Source organism: Gigantopelta aegis, chromosome 12 (assembly GCF_016097555.1).
Source record: "Gigantopelta aegis isolate Gae_Host chromosome 12, Gae_host_genome, whole genome shotgun sequence".
Classification (NCBI taxonomy): Eukaryota; Metazoa; Mollusca; class Gastropoda; order Neomphalida; family Peltospiridae; genus Gigantopelta; species Gigantopelta aegis.
The window spans coordinates 26,808,687-26,830,021 of record NC_054710.1 but is presented as its reverse complement, the minus strand read 5'-3'; the positions used below and the strand labels follow the sequence as shown (position 1 = coordinate 26,830,021).

Sequence of the window (21,335 nt, the reverse complement as noted above, 5' to 3'; positions counted from 1 at the left end):
GTACAAACAAGAGTTGAGCGTCGGAATGAGCAATGGAAGGATAAAATGAAGATATACAATCAACGGGTAACGGTTACCTTGTTTGACATTTCTACTAAGGATGAAAGAAGAAGAAAGATCTTAGAGAGGGAAACTGGTATCAAAATGCTTGAAATAGAAGAAAAGTTTTTGACTGATCAAAGAGGGCCAAGAATTGGCTATTGTGATGATTGTGTAGACAGACAGTGGTCAAAAACAATGAAAAGAAAGAAATTTGAAATGGAAAGCCAGGATAGACAAACAGAAAGATAAATGTGACCAAGAAACCGTTCAGAAAAGAATATCTTGGGATGATGTCAATGATGATGAGATGCAAACTGATGATTCAGCTGAGATGGGCACTTCACTTAATGTAGACAGTGATGCTGAATATGAGCCAGACGAGAATGATGATGGTGAAAATAACAGGAAGAGATTCAGGAGACATGTTTACTCAAACATGATAAAAGATGATCAGATGCCAAGTCAATGGCTCCATATAAGAGAAAGTGAAAGGAAAATTAAGCCAGAATTCTACACAGCAGTAGACAAACTGATCAGCATATACCATTGCAGTAAGACACAAGCGGTAGCAGGTATTATTATTACTGCTAACACCTTATTTGGAAGGCAGTGGAAATTTCACAATGAAGAGGATTTTATTGATCTGGACACAGCTCCTGATGAGAAGCCTATTCGTGCATCAGGTAAAGCCATTGAAGTCTTGGCTTTACGATGTATAGTTGAGGAGATGATGAAAGCTGAAGATGCAGTAATAACATACCATGATGATGGATCCAGAAAGAAGGGTGTTGGTTCTTTCATGGTACAAGGTATTACAATCGATGGTGTTTTCCGTGCATTTCCTTCACTTCCAGTTGATACCGAGTGTTGCAAAAATCTGGCTAATCTTAAAATAGCCATATTAAATATTCTGTCAGTATGTAGTGGTGTTTCAACTGAAGACCTATTCAAGAAAATTACCTTTCGGATGATGGATTCTGCTAGCCATAATTTTGGTGTTGATGAACAGGTGGCATTAGAGTTAGGAACAGATCACATACCGGAGGAACTGCTTTCGAGTACCCACCTGCTCTTATGTTTAATAAGGAGATGGTGGGCGTATGTGCTAATATAGAAAATGGCATTGGAAAGGACAAACATTATTCTGCAGTTCTCATAACTTCCACTACATGCCATGATACAGTATGTGAACAATATATTGATGTTGTAATGCGTCTTATAAGTCATGACTGACCATAAGACATGGAATTACAGTGACCAATTTGACAAACATATTTTTCCAAAAACACAATTATGCTGTACAACTGAAGAAAGAACGTTTTAACAGATTTGTGTATGCTTGTGCAATATTGATTCACCATGGAGAAGATTTGACCAAATTCCTTGATAAATATGAACATGTTACCAACTCTCTTGCTTGCATTTTAAAAGCATTCCAGGAAGTTGATTGCCTCCAGGTCATGATATTAGCCATGGCAATACTTGGTCAACAACTGATTGAAGGATTCTTGAGTCTGACATACCATGGTACAGTGAACTATGAAAAACTAATCCCTGCTATGCAACAACTTTATGTAGATCTATCCACAACTGCTTGACCTCTCTAAACCTTCTTTCAAATTCATATCCACTGATAGGTATGAATCTTGCAAATAGAACAATGATATTATTGTTTCATTGGAAACTGCTATTTCTGCTCACAGGTCCGAAGTGACACAAGTAATTGGTATAATGTTACCGAAGCTTGCAGCAGGTTGGTTCAGACAAAGGGCAGATGTGTTTGGCTTTGGTGAGTTCAACCCAAACAGTGATAAACTTCTCACCAAGAAGAACATGTCCGTACTTAATAAGGCACCAGTCAGTAACATGGACTCCGAGCGCCGGGTTGGAAGGATTAACTATGCGTTGTCAATAAGAGGATCAAAAGAACTGCCCATTGCTAGTTCATCAATTGTAATGGGGCAGAGTTTTGATTTGATTGAACTCAAACCTGCAAGTGCATTTCAAGACTGCAGAAAAACAGCAGAAAAGGTCAACCAGCTTGTTAAAGCTTGGAAAGATGAACAGGATAAATTAGTCAAACAAAACTGTTCAGCAAAAGAGTGTGAAAACCTCAAAATCGATATAAGACGAAACGTGGATTTAGAAAAGCTGAAATCCCTTGGGGGACCTTTCACCTCTTCCAGTGATGTTAAAACTTATATTGCGGACAGATCAATATCACATGATGACCAAGTCAGGAGACTCTACCTTGAAGTTCGATACTGTCGTGATAGCTGCTTGTCTCTGCCAAAGTCAAGTGATCTGTTTCGACTGAAGAAAAACTACAAACCATTGTCCATACGAAACTATGTATCAAATCTGTGTGTCTATCTTAATAAGGTGCAAGCAAATGCAAGTGCTACAATGGAAGATTTTCATATTGCCCTCGACATGTTAGCTTCTGGGATTACAGCAAATAAATGATAAAACCTGCCAAAACAAATATTCAGCAATTTCTGATTGTGTAATGATTTAAACTATTTTAGTGCAGAAGTGACCATATCGTAAAACCTCAAAATAAAAATTAAAAAGGAACCACTTTTCAAGACATGTTCAACTCTCTATAGGGGTTTCAAATGATAAAATTACAACTAGAGATGATGAAAGTGTTTTTCTTTTTATTGGTGAGTGAAATGTAACTTTCAAAATAAAGACGAAAAATAGAGCTTTATTTTGAAACTTTACGGTATTAAATAGAAATAATTAAAAACAGACGTATTGTTTTAATATATTCTTCCTATATAATTAATCATCTTAATAATATCTTCATAATGAAGTATTTATAAAAAAAAAAATGTGGGGTGGGAAACTTACCTTAAAAACTTAGTGAAAACGCACCCCATTAACTTTCGGAGCTAATGTACAGGGGGGTTATACTTAACAAAATCATCAAAAGAGGCATGCATTATGTTTATAATATATAACCTCACATTTCTAAAAGGTACAGGCATATAAAGTTACATAACACCGCCCCCTACTAGTAAATTTTAAAAATGACTGATCTCATGGCTAGTGGATTTAAAAACAATTCTAGAAGCCCTGAAAAGTGATGTTATTAGCAATTGGAACAGGCTAAGTTGACAGTAATTCAAGGGTCTATACAGTTAGATTGTATAGCCAGGTATTGTTTTCAAGACATACCAAATATACATGCAGTTTACAATGGACATATAACTACATGGACTTTTAGATTTGCAGGTGTTATTGTTTATTTGATGCACGCAAATGTTTAATTTTTAACCTCAGGATAATAATTGCCTTTAGTCAAAAATGACATAATTTGAAGGATCAAACAGACAATAACACCTGCAAATCTAAAACCTCCATATGCATGGTTATCTCCTAAATATAAACCATGGTATTGAATTTAACCCTGCAATTGCCCACTGCAATTGGCAATGCTGTGGAGATTGCCGCATAGTTTTTCGTTCTCTGAGGCATTTGTTTTTGCTGTGGACTAGATTAGATTTTTTTTTCAAGATGTATTTTTTCTTTACTGTTAAAAATAAAATATATTTTTCGAAACTGAAAACAGATTAAAAGTAAATATTAAAACAATAATTAACTAAACCGTTATTAACATAAGTATCTGAATGTCAGCGTCATCCAGCTTATCTTATCTTATCTTATCTTATCGTAAATACATGTACATTACCAGCATTAAGCGAGTTTCAATTAGGTCATTGAACTCTGTTTACTGTTCATAGTATGTGCATTGCAGGGACAACTGAATTGCATGGGGGTGATAGCTTATACATCGTTGAACCGTGGCTATTATATGGTGCATTACGGGTGTTTTATTTTCAGTAAAATGTTTAACATATACACTTCTACAAGTCACGTGAAGCGTTATGATCAGCCTGATGATGAGATATTTATAGATATACGTACATATTATATATATATATATATATATATTATATAAATTGTTCTGAAAGTTTAATAAAACGTTCTGCGTCATTTATATTTGCAAAATATGCTACCCTTTTCTGATGCCGAGTGGCCTAATCCCCCCAAAAACAAAACAAACTTTACTGATTTACTTGGGCTTGAAAGGGGGGCATTTGGTCTTGGTGACAGATTTTGTAACAGAATTTATGCCGTTATGAAAGAAAATTACTTTCATCGCATTAAATATATTCTGACACTTTGATGTAATAATATAATTAAAATATAAACATTGACCTGGCATGCATGCCACTGTGGACGGACTACGCTGTATATGATAAATTGTCATCCCCTTGCAACCCCATTGTTCTTGAATGTGCACGTGTCATTCGCGTGATAACTGTTATGTCACTTTTTTAATCAACGAATACTGCCACTGGTATAAATAAATCTTACAGCATATTGGCAAACAACACAGATAAAACTCATCCTTCAAACTTACTTAGAATCCCGAGTTGCAAACATGTTAATGGAAAAATTGCCGTGGAAAATGCTGTGGACACTATTTTTCCATGGCAAATTATTTGCCGTGGACATTTTCTTAATTGCAGTGGATGATTTAGGGATTTTAACCTTTTTTAAAAGTAAAAGGCTACATGTATATCTAGATATTTTGGGAAGGAAGGAAATGTTTTATTTAACGAACGCACTCAACACATTTTATTTATATGGCGTCAGACATATGGTAAAGGACCACACAGATATTGACAGAGGAAACCCGCTGTCGTCACTTCATGGGCTACTTTTTTCGATTAGCAGCAAGGGATCTTTTATATGCACCATCCCACAGACAGGATAGTACATACCACGGCCTTTGTTACACCAGTTGTGGAGCACTGGCTGAAACGAGAAAATAGCCCAATGGGCTCAACGACGGGGATGGATCCCAGACCGACCGTGCATCGAGTGAGCGCTGTACCACTGGGCTACTTCCTGCCCCAGACACTTCTGATACGTCGTACAACCATTTGAAGAGTATTATCAGGGACTGAATGTACAGATAATATGCTCAACGTCATCACCTGTGTTTTTAGACTCCGATAATCAGCACCATTCCCCACAGGCTATAAGTTAGCTTGTATTCCCAATTTTGGAGTAAAAAATTCCCAATCTGAATGTAAATAATTCCTATTTTTTATTATTCAGGGGTGGGAATTGGTGAAAAAGAGGAAATCTAGAGAGGTCCCGGAAATTCTTGAAATCCTAGGTTAAAATCTGTGCCATCTGACACATTTTGGAGGAAAGGACGATTAAAATGCAAGGAAATGCAATGTTCCATAAGAGGAAAAAAGCTGATCCGAGGAGAATTCCCACCCCTGATTATTATATAAAAAAGTTAAAGTTTGTTTTGTTTAATGACATCACTATATATAGAGCACATTGGTTTATTAATCATATCTGCTATTAGATATAAAACATTTGGTAATTCTGACATTAATATAGTCCTATAAAGATGAAACTAATTGCTACATTTTTCCATTAGTAGCAAGGGATCTTTTTACATGCACTATCTCATAAACAGGATAGCATATATACCACAGCCTTTATTATATATATACCGGGTATATATATATATATATATATATATATATATATATAAAGACAAATTTTATAAATCATACGTGCATGCATGTACCTCTTGACAAGCTGTGAATTTAACAAGATGCCGTACTTCAATAAATGCTAGATTTTGTGTTGGAAGCTTATGATTATGAAAAGGAATCCCAAAAATATATATACTAAATCATGTTTATAATTCGGGGGGGGGGGGGGGGGTGTGTGTGTGTAATGTGGTAAAGCACTCGCTTGATGTGCAGTCGGTCTAGGATTGATTCCCGTCCGGGCATGGACCCATTGGGCTATTTCTCGTTCCAACCAATGCACCACGACTGGTATATCAAAGGCTGTGGTATGTGCTATCCTGTCTGTGGGATGGTGCATATTAGAGCTGTATAACAGTATCGTATCGCAATATACGAGGGCCACAATATGATACATTGATTCAGAACAGCTGTATCGCGATACAATACGATACATTGATTCAGGACAGCTGTATCGCGATACAATACGATACATCGATTTAGGACAGCTGTATCGCGATACAATACGATACATCGATTCAGGACAGCTGTATCGCGATACAATACGATACATCGATTCAGGACAGCTGTATCGCGATACAATACGATACTGGCCCTACCCTTGAAAGCTGTTCTTTATTATGGTGAAAGACAAATTCAGAGTACTTTCCTATGCTTGCTATAGTTGCCAAAAAATATTGATATGTGTGTTTCCTCTACGTCTGTACAATCTGAAAGGGTGTTCAGTACAGCAGGGGACACTGCAAAATCAACTGCCCAGTGGTCTGCACTGAAACCTAAACATGTTAACAATTGAGTTGATTTTTCTCTAGAGAGAAACCTGAAATTCAATTTAGCTCCTACAAAAAAAAAAAAGTAAATAATTTCAGTTATAAGAAAAAAAAAAGTTTTTTGACATTTAAAAAAACCCCAAACTATTTTTATGATCTATTTACAAATCAATCGGCTCAGAAAATAATTTCCATAGCATGAAGAAGAGCGTTCCCTGTGGGACGGACGGACCAGTGTTCGAGACAAGCACTTGTCTCTCTTGAGAAGTGAAAATCTGCTTGGACAAGCAAAATGTATCCCAATGGTTGTCCAGTGCACCGGGACAAGTGAAAATTAATGTTCAGTGCAGTTTCATTTTAAGTAGTCAAAAATATTGTCCTTGCACTTGAATAAAACAAATCAATTATTTGGACTTAAGTGAAACTATTGGCAAACAGGTAGATTAATTTCTATATGTACTTGTCCGGTGGACTACATGTGTATAGCTAGTGAAACTTTCTGCTTATTTCTATCTCTGCGAACTATAGTTACTTTTATCCTGTAATAATAATAATAATAATAATAATAATAATAATAATAACAATAATAACAATGATGATAATGATAATAATAATAATAACAATGATAATAACAATGATAATAATAATAATAATAATAACAATAATAACAATGATGATAATGATAATAATAATAATAACAATGATAATAACAATGATAATAATAATAATAATAATAACAATAATAACAATGATGATAATGATAATAATAATAATAACAATGATAATAATAATAATAACAATGATAATAATAATAATAATAATAATAATATAGCTAGTGAAACTTTCTGCTTATTTCTATCTCTGCGAACTATAGTTACTTTTATCCTGTAATAATAATAATAATAATAATAATAATAATAATAATAATAACAATGATGATAATGATAATAATAATAATAACAATGATAATAACAATGATAATAATAATAATAATAATAATAATAACAATAATAATAACAATGATGATAATGATAATAATAATAATAACAATGATAATAATAATAATAATAATAATAATATAGCTAGTGAAACTTTCTGCTTATTTCTATCTCTGCGAACTATAGTTACTTTTATCCTGTAATAATAATAACAATAATAACAATAATAATAACAATGATAATAATAATGATAATAATAATAATAATAACAATAATAATAACAATAATAATAACAATGATAATAATAATGATAATAATAATAATAATAACAATAATAATAACAATAATAATAACAATGATGATAATGATAATAATAATAATAACAATGATAATAATAATAATAACAATGATAATAATAATAATAATAATAATAATAATATAGCTAGTGAAACTTTCTGCTTATTTCTATCTCTGCGAACTATAGTTACTTTTATCCTGTAATAATAATAATAATAATAACAATAATAACAATAATAATAACAATGATAATAATAATAATAATACTAATAACAATGATAATAATAATAATATCAATAACAATAATAATAACAACAATAATAATGATGATGATGATGATGATGATAATAATAACAATAATAATAATAATAATACCGTATTTGACTGGGAATAAGCCCAGGGGGCTATGGTAATAATAACAATTCAAAAACAAACATAAACCCAACAAACACACAAATGTACAAATGTATATCAACTTACGTTGTCTCTTTTGACCCCGTCTTCTACGTGTACCACGTTCAGTTTCTCCTAAAACAAAGAAGAAACAAGTCATCTACAATCTCAACTACAGGTGTAAACATATAGGTCGCGATATATACGATTCATATCTACAGGGCTTCTAGATCATGGTAGCCCCACTCCCATGGCTAGTGATATTCAATGTTGGGCTAATAAATAACTACTATTGCCATGCCCGATGGCTAGTGAAAATATTTTTGTCAAATGTTGCAGTACGTTGTCTACTTTGTAAATATAAATATCCTGCCCACAACCCCAGTTAATATTTTTAAGCTATATCTCTCTCTCTAGGTGACATATCTGATTTTTACTATTATTTAGTAAAATTGTATTAACTTTAAGTAAAGTAGGACCAGTTAATTTTTAATCATGGCTAGTACATTTTTTTTTAATCACTGATCCCATGGCTAGTGGATTTTATAAAAATTCTAGAAGCCCTAATCTAGATACTGTAAATCATAAAATATTAGCGATCTTGAAATTTATGAGAATCCCAATATAAGTAAAATATGTTAGCAACATAAAACTTAGCGATATCGTCACATTAGAAACTAAAAAAATAAAATAGAATAAGCTTAGGTTAATGTAAGCTACATGTAGATCAGCTGAAATAATATGTTTGACCAATTTTAACATTATATATGATACATACAACTTAAATTTGGTAGAAATTGAAGTAATTAATATGCAAGCTAACTAACTATTGCTGTTTGGTATACTTTTGGTTTAATCAATAGGATGTAACCAGTGTATATAGTATGCCCCTATATTTAGATAATCATGCACTGACAAAACTATTGCACATAAGGTTGTTTTTTGGGAAAAGACTTCTCTATATGTCTCTTTAAATTTAGTATCATGAAATATTAATTAGTGTCTTGTATTTTTCAAATTTCAAAATGGCACTATACTGCTGTCATGCCTAGTAATGTTACAATTTAATTGATTGTGATCGAAAACTGATCGACTTAGGTCTACCAATATGTGATAATTGATTATAAAAATCCATAATCGATTGTGTGAGATAATTAATGTTAGCTGTAATTGTTCCTCCAGTCTCTACTACTCTTTTCTGGGGGTGAGAAATACCCTAGTGGTAAAGCGCTCGCTTGATGCGCGGTCGGTTTGGGATCGATCCCCATCAGTGGGCCCATTAATTAGGCTATTTCTCGCTTCAGCCAGTGCACCACGACTGGTACATCAAAGACTGTGGTATGTGCTATCCTGTTTATGAGATGGTGCATATAAAAGGTCACTTGCTGCTAATCGAAAAGAGTAGCCCATGAAGTGGCGACAGCAGGTTTCCTCTCTCAATATCTGTGTGGTCCTTAACCATATGTCCCATGCCATTTAACTGTAAATAAAATGTGCTGAATGTGTCGTTAAATAAACCATTTCCCTACTTCTACTACTCGTTTCTAGACTTTACTTTGTTTTACATTGGTAATATCTCATATCCTTCAGACCCCATTATATATTATTCCTGCAAGTGAGGTTTTATCTTCTTGCATGTACATGTATCAGTATCCAAGGTACTGCTGTATACAAAAAGTTAACAGAAGGACGGATGGACGAATGTACTGATGGACATGTCAAATCCTAATACAGCAGCCATATTAAAAAAAAAAAAAAGGAATTCAACTTACGTAAGTCTTGATCTTGATAATCTTCATCGGATTCTGTTTCAGAGCCATCTGAAAGAAAGAAGTAACAATTCTACTCCGATTTAAAAATTTAGCTGCAATTTAATATCTCAAATGCAATGCATGTACACACAGTATTAATTTGGTGTCTTATTAATGTTCTTCTTTTGTTTTTTAAATTCAAGCTATAAAGTTGATGTCATTAAAGCAATGTATTATAACCATCTATACCTTGTAGTAGTTGTACTAGCAAAATGTTAAATGTTTTTGCACAGGTGTCAGAAGATGCTGTGAACATCAGGCGGCCAATAAATGTGAGGTCAACAGTACATTGTAGCGGATCGAGGGAGGGGTTGGATGGGGGTGGATCGGGTGTGTGTGTGTGTGTGTGTGTGTGTGTGTGTGTGTGTTTCCAGGGGACCAGATCCCCCTTTTGTAAATTCGAGAATGATGTGTTCAGCCGTAAGAGGCATGCTGTGTAAAAGGAGAGATGAGTCATCACTTTTGGGCCAACCCCCCCCCCCCACCCCCACCCCCTCCTCCTTCAGAAATCCGTGCATCCGTACCTGACATGTTTGCAACACTGGTTTGATTGTAAGTGAAACTGAATGATGAGTTTGTTAGTTGGTTTGTTTGACAATTTTTATGTAAGATTCATTTATACCAGTGGTGGTATTCGCTGACTGAAAATGACATATCAGTTAACATGCTAATGATGTGCACAATCAAGAACAATGGAGTTGTAAGGGGAAGGAAGGGAAATGTTTTATTTAACGATGCACTCAACACATTTTATTTACGGTTATATGGCGTCAGACATATGGTTAAGGACCACACAAATATTGAGAGGAAACCCGCTTTCGCCACTACATGGGCTACTCTTTTTGATTAGCAGCAATTAAGGGATCTTTTATATGGGGTTGTAAGGGGATGACAATTTAGCATATAGAGCGTAGTCAGTCTGCAGTGACGTGCCAGTTCAATCTTTATTTTAATTATATTACATCAAAATATCAGAATATATATATATATATTTAATGTGATAAAGAATTAAAATAGTTTTCTTTAATAACAGCAGCATAAATTCTTTTAGGATATATATGTCACCAAGACCGAATGCCCCTAAATTGTTAGTTTTTTTGTTTGTTTTGGGTTAAGCTAATTGGCACCAGCAGAAGGGTATATATAGTATATATTTTGTCAATATAAATGACAGAACATTTCATTAAACTATCGCAATGATCTCTCTCTATATATGTATATCTTCAAATATCTCATCATATAAAATTTCAAGTGACTGGTAGGAGTGCGCGCGTGCAGGGTAAATGTTGAATATTTTACTGAAAATAAGACACATATGCATACTGCACCATAGCCACACACACACCCTGCAATGCACCAGATTTTTGTTTTTGACAAACCCAGGAGTGCTAAAAATCGCACTCCTCAAAATGCTTACGAAGGGGGTGGAAATCGCACTCCTCAAAATGCAGAGGATGGAAAAATCGCACCCTTCAAAATAATCAGAATTAGAAGCAAGAGACCAAGAGGAATTGCACCCATGAACATGGTTAAGTTTGAGGAGTAATAGTTTCTAAATTAAATATGTTAAGGGTTAATGTTTTGTGTTTTCAAAGTAAATATCCTAATTTAACTAATACGATGGTTTTTCTCAAAGATGGAAGGAATGAGTCATTGCAGTCTTACACAAGAAAAAGAAACACCATGAACACAACATTTATCGATTTCTTCTGCATTATATGCATATCATGTTGCATTAAAATTCTGAATCATGATAATCCGTTGACTATTTATGAATAAGGAATTGAAACTGATTTGTTTGTGCTTATTCTGTTTTATTTAAACAAGTACAATAATTTTAGTTTTCATCGCAGAATGATTTGATTTCTCCATGGACACAAACCTGTGAACTGAATGTAAAAGTGTAACAACCACATGGCACAGGGTTATCACATTTATCATATCATAATATACATGTTATGTACCTGCAAATTCTCTATTTTAAAAAATAATAATAATGTCATGACAGAGAAAATGAAATTGTTTTATATATACCCAAATATATCTTACTACAATTTTTATAAATATATATTTTTACAAACAGGATTAACTTTGATTATTGATGTACTGTAGTTAACACGTCATTTATTATACTACTAACTCGAATCATAGCAACCAATCAAAAATTATAAAAATAATAAAAACCCCCAAAAACAAACAAAAAAACAAATTTAAAATATCCATGCTTTACAATTGGTAAATTCGAATTACTGAGTCGGTTTGTTTTCAGGTGCCCGTCAATCGATTACATGTACCGTACTAGAAATCTGACTCTACCAAGGTCAATGTCCTTGGCTTTAAATCAAGTGGCAGTATCGTGAAACAGAAAGTAGAAATATCTGGAGGACATCGCTATGCTATTAACGAAAACAAAACATGCTTTACTAAATTTGTTTTTTGTTGGTGTACACGTTTAATGTGATATTAACATATATAAACATTATACATATCATAGAATTATTGGACAACACACCTACCGTATTATGTTTTCTGTACGTGATAAAAACGACGACAGTGTAAAATATATTTTTCGAGGTTACCTGCATTGTACGAAATTAAATTAAAGACAACAAAACTGACGAGATCTTAATAATAAGTGAACTCCTAGCTGATTGGCTCAGTATAAAGATAACCAACCGATCGTGTTTCAATTTATAAAAAGTATTCTAGGAAATTCATTGTGAACAGAATGGAAAGGTTTGTGGCATTGGATTGGATTCAATAAACAATTAAAATGGCAGAGTTAAAAAAATAAATAAATACAAGAGTGATTTGTTCAATTTAGGGGCACGTTATTTTGCGCCCGTCAGATTGAGTTGACGGGGGTTCACGGGCGTGATAGCGCTCGTGCCTGTCAAAAACGAAAGTCTGATACACATTATGAACATGCAGTCAACAGAGTTTAATGACCAACATGTAGTTGGAACTCGATCGCTCAATGCTGGTAATTTACATGTATTTTCAATCAAGCCCGATGGCGCTGATATTCAGATAATAACGGTACAGTTACTGTTTTAATATTTACTTTTAATCTGTTTTCAGTTCACAAAGTATATTTTATTTTTAACGAAAAGGCAAAAACAATACCAAAAAGAATTAAAAAAAAAAAATCTGTGGCAATCTCCATGGCATTTGTTCGTAATATAATATAAAAATCTGGCTTGTACCCCACCCCCTCACTAAAGATTGTGCCCCCCACTAGAGATTGTTTAATGTGTTATCTTTCTGCATGCATCAGTATCCAAGATACAGGTACATCACTACATATATGGCTGGATAAGAAAACTTAACAGATGGACATTCATTTTCATTTCAACTTATTTTCGTACTTATATCCAATTAAGGTTCAAGCACGCTGTCCTAGGCACACCTCAGCTATCTAGGCTGTCTGTCCAGGACAGTGGGTTTGTTGTTAGTTTGTTAGTGGTTAGTGAGAGAGAAGAGGGTGTATTAGCCTTACACCTACCCACTGAGCCCTTAAGAACTCGCTCTGGTTTGGAGCTGGTACTGGGCTGCATGGAACCCTGTAGCTACCAGCCTGTAGTCCGATGGCTTAACCACTGCACCACCGATGCCCGTACAGACAGACAGATGACAAATACAACAGCCATATTAAAAAAAAAATATTCAGCTTACGTGAGTCTTGATCTTGATAATCTTCATCAGATTCTGTTTCAGAGCCATCTGAAAGAAAGAAGTAACAACTCTACTCAATATGTTTTAATTTAGCTGCCATCTCAAAGTTAGTTTGTTTTGTTTAATGATACCACTAGAGCACAGTGATTAATCAATCATCGGCTATTGGATGTCAAACATTTGGTAATTCTGACAGAGTCATCAGAGGAATCCCGCTACATTTTTCATAATGCAGAAAGGAATCTTTTATCTGCACTTTCGCACAGACAGGAAAGCACACAGGGCTCGAACTTAACGACGGCACCGACGGCAATTGCTGTCGTTGAGATATAAATTGCCGTAGGTAGCGAGCATCACCATTTTTGTGCCGTCGATAAAGCTACTCAACAATGGTGAAATGTATACATCTAGTGTGAATTATCTGCCAATATTTAACATTTGCACATTCAAAAGATGTCTACATATAACAAGATAGCCTTTCAGTCAGGTTTATTTGTTGCAAATGTCACTTTAAAAAATTGCCGTGGGAGACAAATTCTTAAGTTCGAGCCCTGAGCACATACCATGGTCGTTGACCAGTTGTGGTGCACTGGTTAGAACAAGAAAAAGCCCAATCAGTTGAATTGATCTGCAATCTTAAATGCAATAATTTAATGCCTTATGAATTTAAATTATAATTATTTTTAATTCAAGCTATAAAGTTCATTAGATTATCTATTTCCGTACATCCAGTGTTTCTGCTCATATTATCTGGGTGTTTCTAATACCAAGAAATACACATTTTTCATTTTTATAAAAACTCTGAGAAGTAATCTTTATGGAGACAGTTCTAGTTATTATAGTTTTAAGGGTATTTTCCCCGCTTCAATGTCAGACTCTTATTTCACTCTAGTGTAACTTTATCCAAATGTGTTACAGGCTTGTAGATTAACCACACTAAGGTTGAAACTAAGGTCTGCGATTTTAACATGAAGTAAATGGTGAAAAGTAGGTCTCTGGACATGTGATCCAATAATTCAATGTATGACACCCGAGTTGGGGGTGGGTGGGTGGAGGTGAGCTCCATTTCAATGTTTATTACAGTGTGGATTTATTTTATCTATTAATGGTAATTTGTATTTACATATAAAAAAGTTAATTAACTAAAAAATATTTTCAAAAAAAAAAAAAAAAAAAATCAAGAAACCCCCCCCACAAGAAAAACAAAGACAACAACAATGACATCAGGAATTCAAATAGAACAAGGGATTACTATGAGAGGTGCAAAATCCTGAGATTAATAGCCTTGCCATCTTAGGCAGTATGGTGCAACTTCAAAAGGACTCAATTCAGATACCATTGTGTGGGTCTCCAGCCAGTAGGAGGAAACCAAAGAAGAAACCCAAAATGGCGGCACCTGGACATTTTCTTTGTGCACATGTGTTTAGTTAAGACTATACCCCATGTCCGTGGAACAAGTCTATCATACAGGAAAACTAATTTGGTAAGTATCTGACTACATGTAGCACCTATTTTTTATTTTAACAGTTTATGTTTTTCATTTAAAAACCACCATTTACCATGCATTACAATCATTGTTGGATTTTCAAATAGACAAAATGGTGGCATTCCTTTGTCTGATAAATTCTCTTTATTTATGTTAATGCATGTACATAGACCTTTCATTTAGTTAATACAGCTATACTAAAAGTGAATCCAGGACAAAATCTCACAGGACAAAATCCCACAGTACAAAATCTACCCGGACATAATCCCACAGTACAAAATACCACAGGACATAATCCCACAAAGTGAAAATAGGGACAAATTCCCACACTCAAAAATTAAATTACATAGTAGTTAGTTCTATATTTATTTTCGTGCTTACATCCAGTTAAGGTTCAAGCACGCTGTCACGGGTACACAGTTCAGCTTCCTGAGCCGTCTGTCCAGGACAGATAATAATGTTAGTAGAAGAGAGGAAACCTGCTACTGCCACAATGTGGCTACTCTTTTTCGATAAGCAGCAAGGGATCTTTTATATGCACTTTCCCATAGACAGGATAGCACAAACCATGGCTTTTGTCAAACCAGTTATGGAACCAATTGCAATTTATATTTTAATGGGCTCCAATTACAAAAAATTTAACTGAGATTACTTGAGCTGAACATTCCCCTTCCTTGGGAAATCACATAGTTGTAATAATAGAGCAAGTCTATTGTCTGCTTAATTAGCATATCAGATAACTGTTAAAGCACGCTCCCATTGAAAGTGGTGCATGGTATTGTCTGTCTAATAGGTCCCTTTAGAAAACCACATACAGTTGTAATCACAGAGTGAGTCAATTGTCTGCTTAATTAGCAGATCAGAGAAACTAAGGTACAAGATATCCTGGCATGGTATTGTCTGGTTAATTAGCAGGTCATCCTTAGCACTTAAAATCATCAAATAATAAATGCCAATAAGAGATCAGCTTGGATACAATTATCTGACAAATAAGCAATGAAAGGCCTGGAATCATGTGAATATTCAGGGTGATGTAAGCACGTAAAATCTCTTTCCAGTCCAGTACTGAATATTCAGTTAACTTTAGATGGAGGTCATACCCAGTAACAAGGGCGGTCAGAAAATTTTGCTAGATGGTTATATGTACACAAAAAAATCTACTAGGAAGAATCACATATGGTGGACATGTGTGCAATGCCATTCACTCCACTGCAAGGGAAGTCTGAAGACATCTCTGGCCCTGGATACACCTGTTTCTGGTGCTTCCCACAATCATGACCCTGACCCAGCTAGTGTTTGTGTGACCAAGGCCAAGGCAAACTTGAAATCTTTAGCTGCACAGACCAGAGAGAAACCAGGTCAACTCTTTGCCCAGATGCTCGCTGATCTTCCCGATGATGCCAAACTACGCCTGGGCAAGCAAGATACCATCAAGATGATATAGAACTAGAGGGGGCCGATATCCACCTGTACACGACTCACTCGACGACTTGGTTATCAATGGTGAATGGGCTCAGACTGTACAAAATGAACCTGAACCATTCCTAATCTATGACAATGGTCCAGACACCAATGCCCATATTATTGTTTTCGCCTCCGCACCCACCGTAAGACTGTTAGCCAGTGCTGATACATGGTTTGTCGATGGCACATTCGCGATGGCTCCCAGAGGGTTCATGCAGTTGTATGTGATACATGTTCCACTTGGAAATACAGCTGTCAGCACCGTCTATGCTGTTCTCCAACGCAAGTCCCTGCCGTCCTACGTGGAACTGTTCCAGGCAGTGATTGACCATTTCCACAGCATGGAACTCTACATAGACCCAATTACGGTAGTGTGTGACTTCGAACAAGGTGTCATCAAGGCCTTACAGACAGCCCTGGGTCCAGCCATCACCATACAAGGGTGCTTCTACCATCTTACACAGGCTACCTGGCACAAGATCCAGGAACTTGGACTTGCACCACGGTACTCCACAGATGAGGAGTTCAAGCTCTTCTGTTGTCAGCTTGATGCACTGGCATTTCTACCTATTGAGGACATTCCAGTTGGTATGGCATCCCTGCGTGAGAACACCCCGGATGGTGCAGATGAAACTACTATCCTACTTCGACAGGACCTATGTTACAGGAAGCTATCGCCGTGCTCAACCAGGTCATGGTCAGATTGGCATTCGGGTCAAGAGGATTCATCCACTACCCACCAGCTGTGTGGAACGTCCACGAGGCTACTCTCGCTGGTGAGCCACGCACCAACAACCAGTGTGAGGGCTGGAACAATCGCTTCACGCACCTTATTGGATACAGCCATCCAACCATTTGGATACTCACTGAAGCCATTCAGAAGGACTGCTTCATTCGCACCCAAATCAGTGAGGACTTGATTGGGAATCCACCTGCAAAGCGAGTCAGACGAAAGCAGAACAATCTGCAGGCACGCCTACTCACCCTGTGCCAGGATCGTCAATCAGGACGTAAGACAGTTACAGAGCTTCTTCGTGGTGTTGGCTACAATATCCGATGGAAAGATACTCTGTGATTTTATTGTGTATATTAATAAATAAAGAAAAGAAAATGTTTAAATTTTATTGTATGGGATTTTGTCCCTATTTTCACTTTGTGGGATTATGTCCTGTGGTATTTTGTACTGTGGGATTATGTCCGAGTAGATTTCGTACTGTGGGATTTTGTGCTGAGAGATTTTGTCCGGATACCGCAAAAAGTGAAGTGAAGTGAAGTGAAGTGAAAGACTTTACGTGCACATTCAGAGCAAGCTGTTGTAGCGCACGCCTATACTGGGCACAGGGACCAGCCTTGGCCGGATCCCTCTGTCCAGGACAGGAAAATACTAAAAGTTCAAATTAGTGCTGATTATAATTATTTTGTCACACAAAGGTTTGGTGTTTAAATATTATAAGTAATTAGTATTAATTAATTAAAATATACTTGTGGTTTCCCTCTTGTACCAACAAACATGATTTTTCTTTCTTTTTTAATGTCAAGGCAAATATTAAAGTTTTTAAATCCATATGATCAATTAATAGCTTGGAAGTATTAATAAGTTATAATTTTTAATTCTATAATTTAATTTGATCATTGTGACCTGTCCCTCCATTTCCGGTAATGGAGGAACATTTGTGCCATTGTACATTAAAACAGTTTATGTGATAAAACCAACTTGAAAAGCATCATATATATATATATATATATATATATATATATATATATATATATATATATTATATATATAATATATATATATAATATATATATATATATATATATTAAATGAACTAAAATAATTAATGTAATGTTCATCAACTTCTGCAATTCACAAACATTGGAAGTCTTTAGATATCACCTTACAAAGGGATTACATAGCTCCACTAATTGGGGCAATAAAATGTCTATAGGAGAATGGGAGTTGTCACCTGATCACTGTGTACCTGTCTTATCAAAAGTATATGTATCTCTACTTCTGGCAGACTGGGAGTAATTAATTTACTTCACACAGTGCTAATTAAAAGCGCAAGGGAAATGGGGGCAGTTGTAATGACTGACATTTTAAACAGTAACATGAAAAATATTTGTTAGCTTTTATGTTTGCTTAATACACACATTAATTTTTATAAGCTCAATCATTGCATGTTAATATCATTTACATTAAACTGTTCTAAAGTCAGAATACCTATTGTTTGTTCAGAAAAATAAAGATGCTACAGAGAACACCAAAAGAAAAACCTAGTGTCATCATATTTTTTACAAAATGCACAATTAAAATGGATGTTTTTATTTATTCACCAGTTATCTCCAGATACATACATGTTGTAATGGTTCATGTACTGAACAAATCAGTCTGACTGATGTTTTATTAAATGTGATCATCCAGCTTTAATATCCTCAACATGTACATTGTACATACAAATACATGAAACTTTACCATTTTTGGATTATGGAAACATATAATCAGTTGAATCAGAGAAATTTATAAACAGTTATTTGCATGATTCTTTCTAGTAGTTTCCAGAACTTAAGAGATTAAAAATATATGTATATACATGTATGTATTTTATTTTCTAGTTTCTTCTTAATTAAAATTAAAGTTCAACATTGAATATTTCAAAGTCTGTTTTAATACAAAAATTAACGTTTATCCTGAAGATTTGATTGAATATTTTTTTAAACTATTATTTTTAGAAGTAAAATTGAAAATTTAACTGAAAGGTTTTTTTTTCCCTGAAGTTTTGATTCCCCACATCTGAAACTTGGTAGGCTATATGATTCTCTAACTTAGTCTTTAAAAACTAATTTAAAGAACTAAATGTTTACATTAAACAATTGCTAATTACATAGCAGATCTATCCAGACTATATAAAATATCTGAATGTTGGATGACATATATCAAGATGGCACTGAACAGGACATAACTGAAGAAAAGGGATGTGAGAGAATCCAATCTAACATTTAAAAATAAATATACATTTATATTATTTATAAAATATTTCTTTGCATATATTGTTCAGATATATTAGTGGGTCACTTTGGGAAGAATGAAACACCACTTTGTTAAGACTATTGTGCTTCAGTTTTTATGTCTTGCTGACAGTTTACAGATAGGGTGTGGAAGTGCTGTCATACTGTACCGGTGACATAAGAACAATAACTTTTTAAAACAATTATTTGAATTAAATGGGTCATGGGAATTCCCATGGTATTCATGGATTTTGAACCTGTCGTTTCACTCTTCTTTTTTCTTTTCTTTTTCTTTTTCTTTTTCTTGACAAAACATTTGTTACCAGTTGGTAGCTTGACCAAAATTGGTGTCCATTTCCGTGGGTGGAGACAGGGTCAGTCGCATTAATACAGAAATTACCTGAGAATATTGACATTTGGCCTCCAGGGACAGATTGCTGCCTAATTTCATTTGTTTAATGATGTCACCAGAGCACTGATTAGTTCATCACTGGCTACTGGATGTAAAAAATTAAATTGATAATTAATTCTGACCCATAGTCGTCTTCAGAGGAAGCTCTCTACATGTTTCAAAAGCAGCAAGTCATCTTTTATATGATCTTACCTCAGACAGGACAGAACATACCACAGCCTTTGATATTCACTTATACTTAACTTATACAGCGTTTTTGTAAAATATCAGTGAATCACTTATACTTCACTTATATTTCACTTAATTACACTTCACTTATAGTGGGTTTTTTTTAAAATGTCAGTGAATCACTTATACTTCACTTATACAGCAATGTTTGTAAATATCAGTGAATCACTTATACTTCACTTACATTTATTTCACTTATACTTCACTTCACATATCAGTGAATCACTTATACATGTACTTCACTATATATACAGCAATGTTTGTAAATATCAGTGAATCACTTATACTTAACCTATACTTTACTTATACAGCAGTTTCTGTTAAATATCAGTGAATCACTTATACATGTACTTCACTATATATACAGCAATGTTTGTAAATATCAGTGAATCACTTATACTTAACCTATACTTTACTTATACAGCAGTTTCTGTTAAATATCAGTGAATCACTTATACTTCATTTATATTTCACTTATACTTCACTTATAAGTCACTTACATGTATATATATCTAACACTTCTGTTAAATATAAGCGAATGACTTACACTTCACTTATATATATGGTTAACACTTCACTTATATGTCACATATACTTTGTATAAGTGATACCTCATTTGCATACAAAATCCTAATCGTTTACTTATAAGTCACTTATACTTGAAAAGTATTAAAGACTTATACTTCACTTATAAATGTAAAATATAAGTCATTTCGGTAAGGGAATTATATTATATATTTACAATGTGTGTGATGAATGCAACCAGTCAACAGGGTGGTATGGGGACCCTCCCCCAGAAAGAAAATGGGTCAGGTTTAGACTTAGGGTTAAGACAATCATACAGTAATGATAAAGAGTTATTAATTTTGTCAAAAGGTCAACTTAAAAAAATTAAATCTGCAAAACATTTTGGGTATGGCACCATACCCGTTTTACCCTCTGGCAGAAACTCTGAACCCATACCACCATATATCACAAGATGTACTCAACTATATAAAAGAAGGATAAAGTTTGTTTTGTTTAACGACACCACTAGAGCACATATTGTTTATTAATCATTGGCTATTGGATGTCAAACCTTTGATAATTCTGATATATATATATATATATATATATATATATATATATATATATATATATATATATATATCTAGACTAGCTTAGAGGAAACGTGCTAAATTTTTTCATTAGTAGCAACAGGGTTTCTGCCAAAGGGTAA

At 34.4% G+C, this 21,335-nt stretch overlaps 1 protein-coding gene across 1 annotated transcript; it reads left to right on the top strand.

Annotated features, from left to right (window-relative positions):
- Positions 1 to 16,661: 16,661 nt before the first annotated feature.
- Positions 16,662 to 17,542, top strand: LOC121385930. Its single transcript, XM_041516724.1, has 2 exons — positions 16,662 to 17,088; positions 17,121 to 17,542. Exons 1-2 carry the CDS (start codon positions 16,662 to 16,664, stop codon positions 17,540 to 17,542), a joined length of 849 nt encoding a protein of 282 aa, XP_041372658.1.
- The last annotated feature ends 3,793 nt before the right edge of the window (positions 17,543 to 21,335 follow it).

Bases quoted from the DNA above. Each gene is read 5' to 3' on its own strand.
- LOC121385930 (XM_041516724.1), top strand. From the start codon at position 16,662: ATGGCTCCCAGAGGGTTCATGCAGTTGTATGTGATACATGTTCCACTT. The intron at 17,089-17,120 runs GTGCAGATGAAA...CTACTTCGACAG, and splicing joins GCGTGAGAACACCCCGGATG to GACCTATGTTACAGGAAGCT.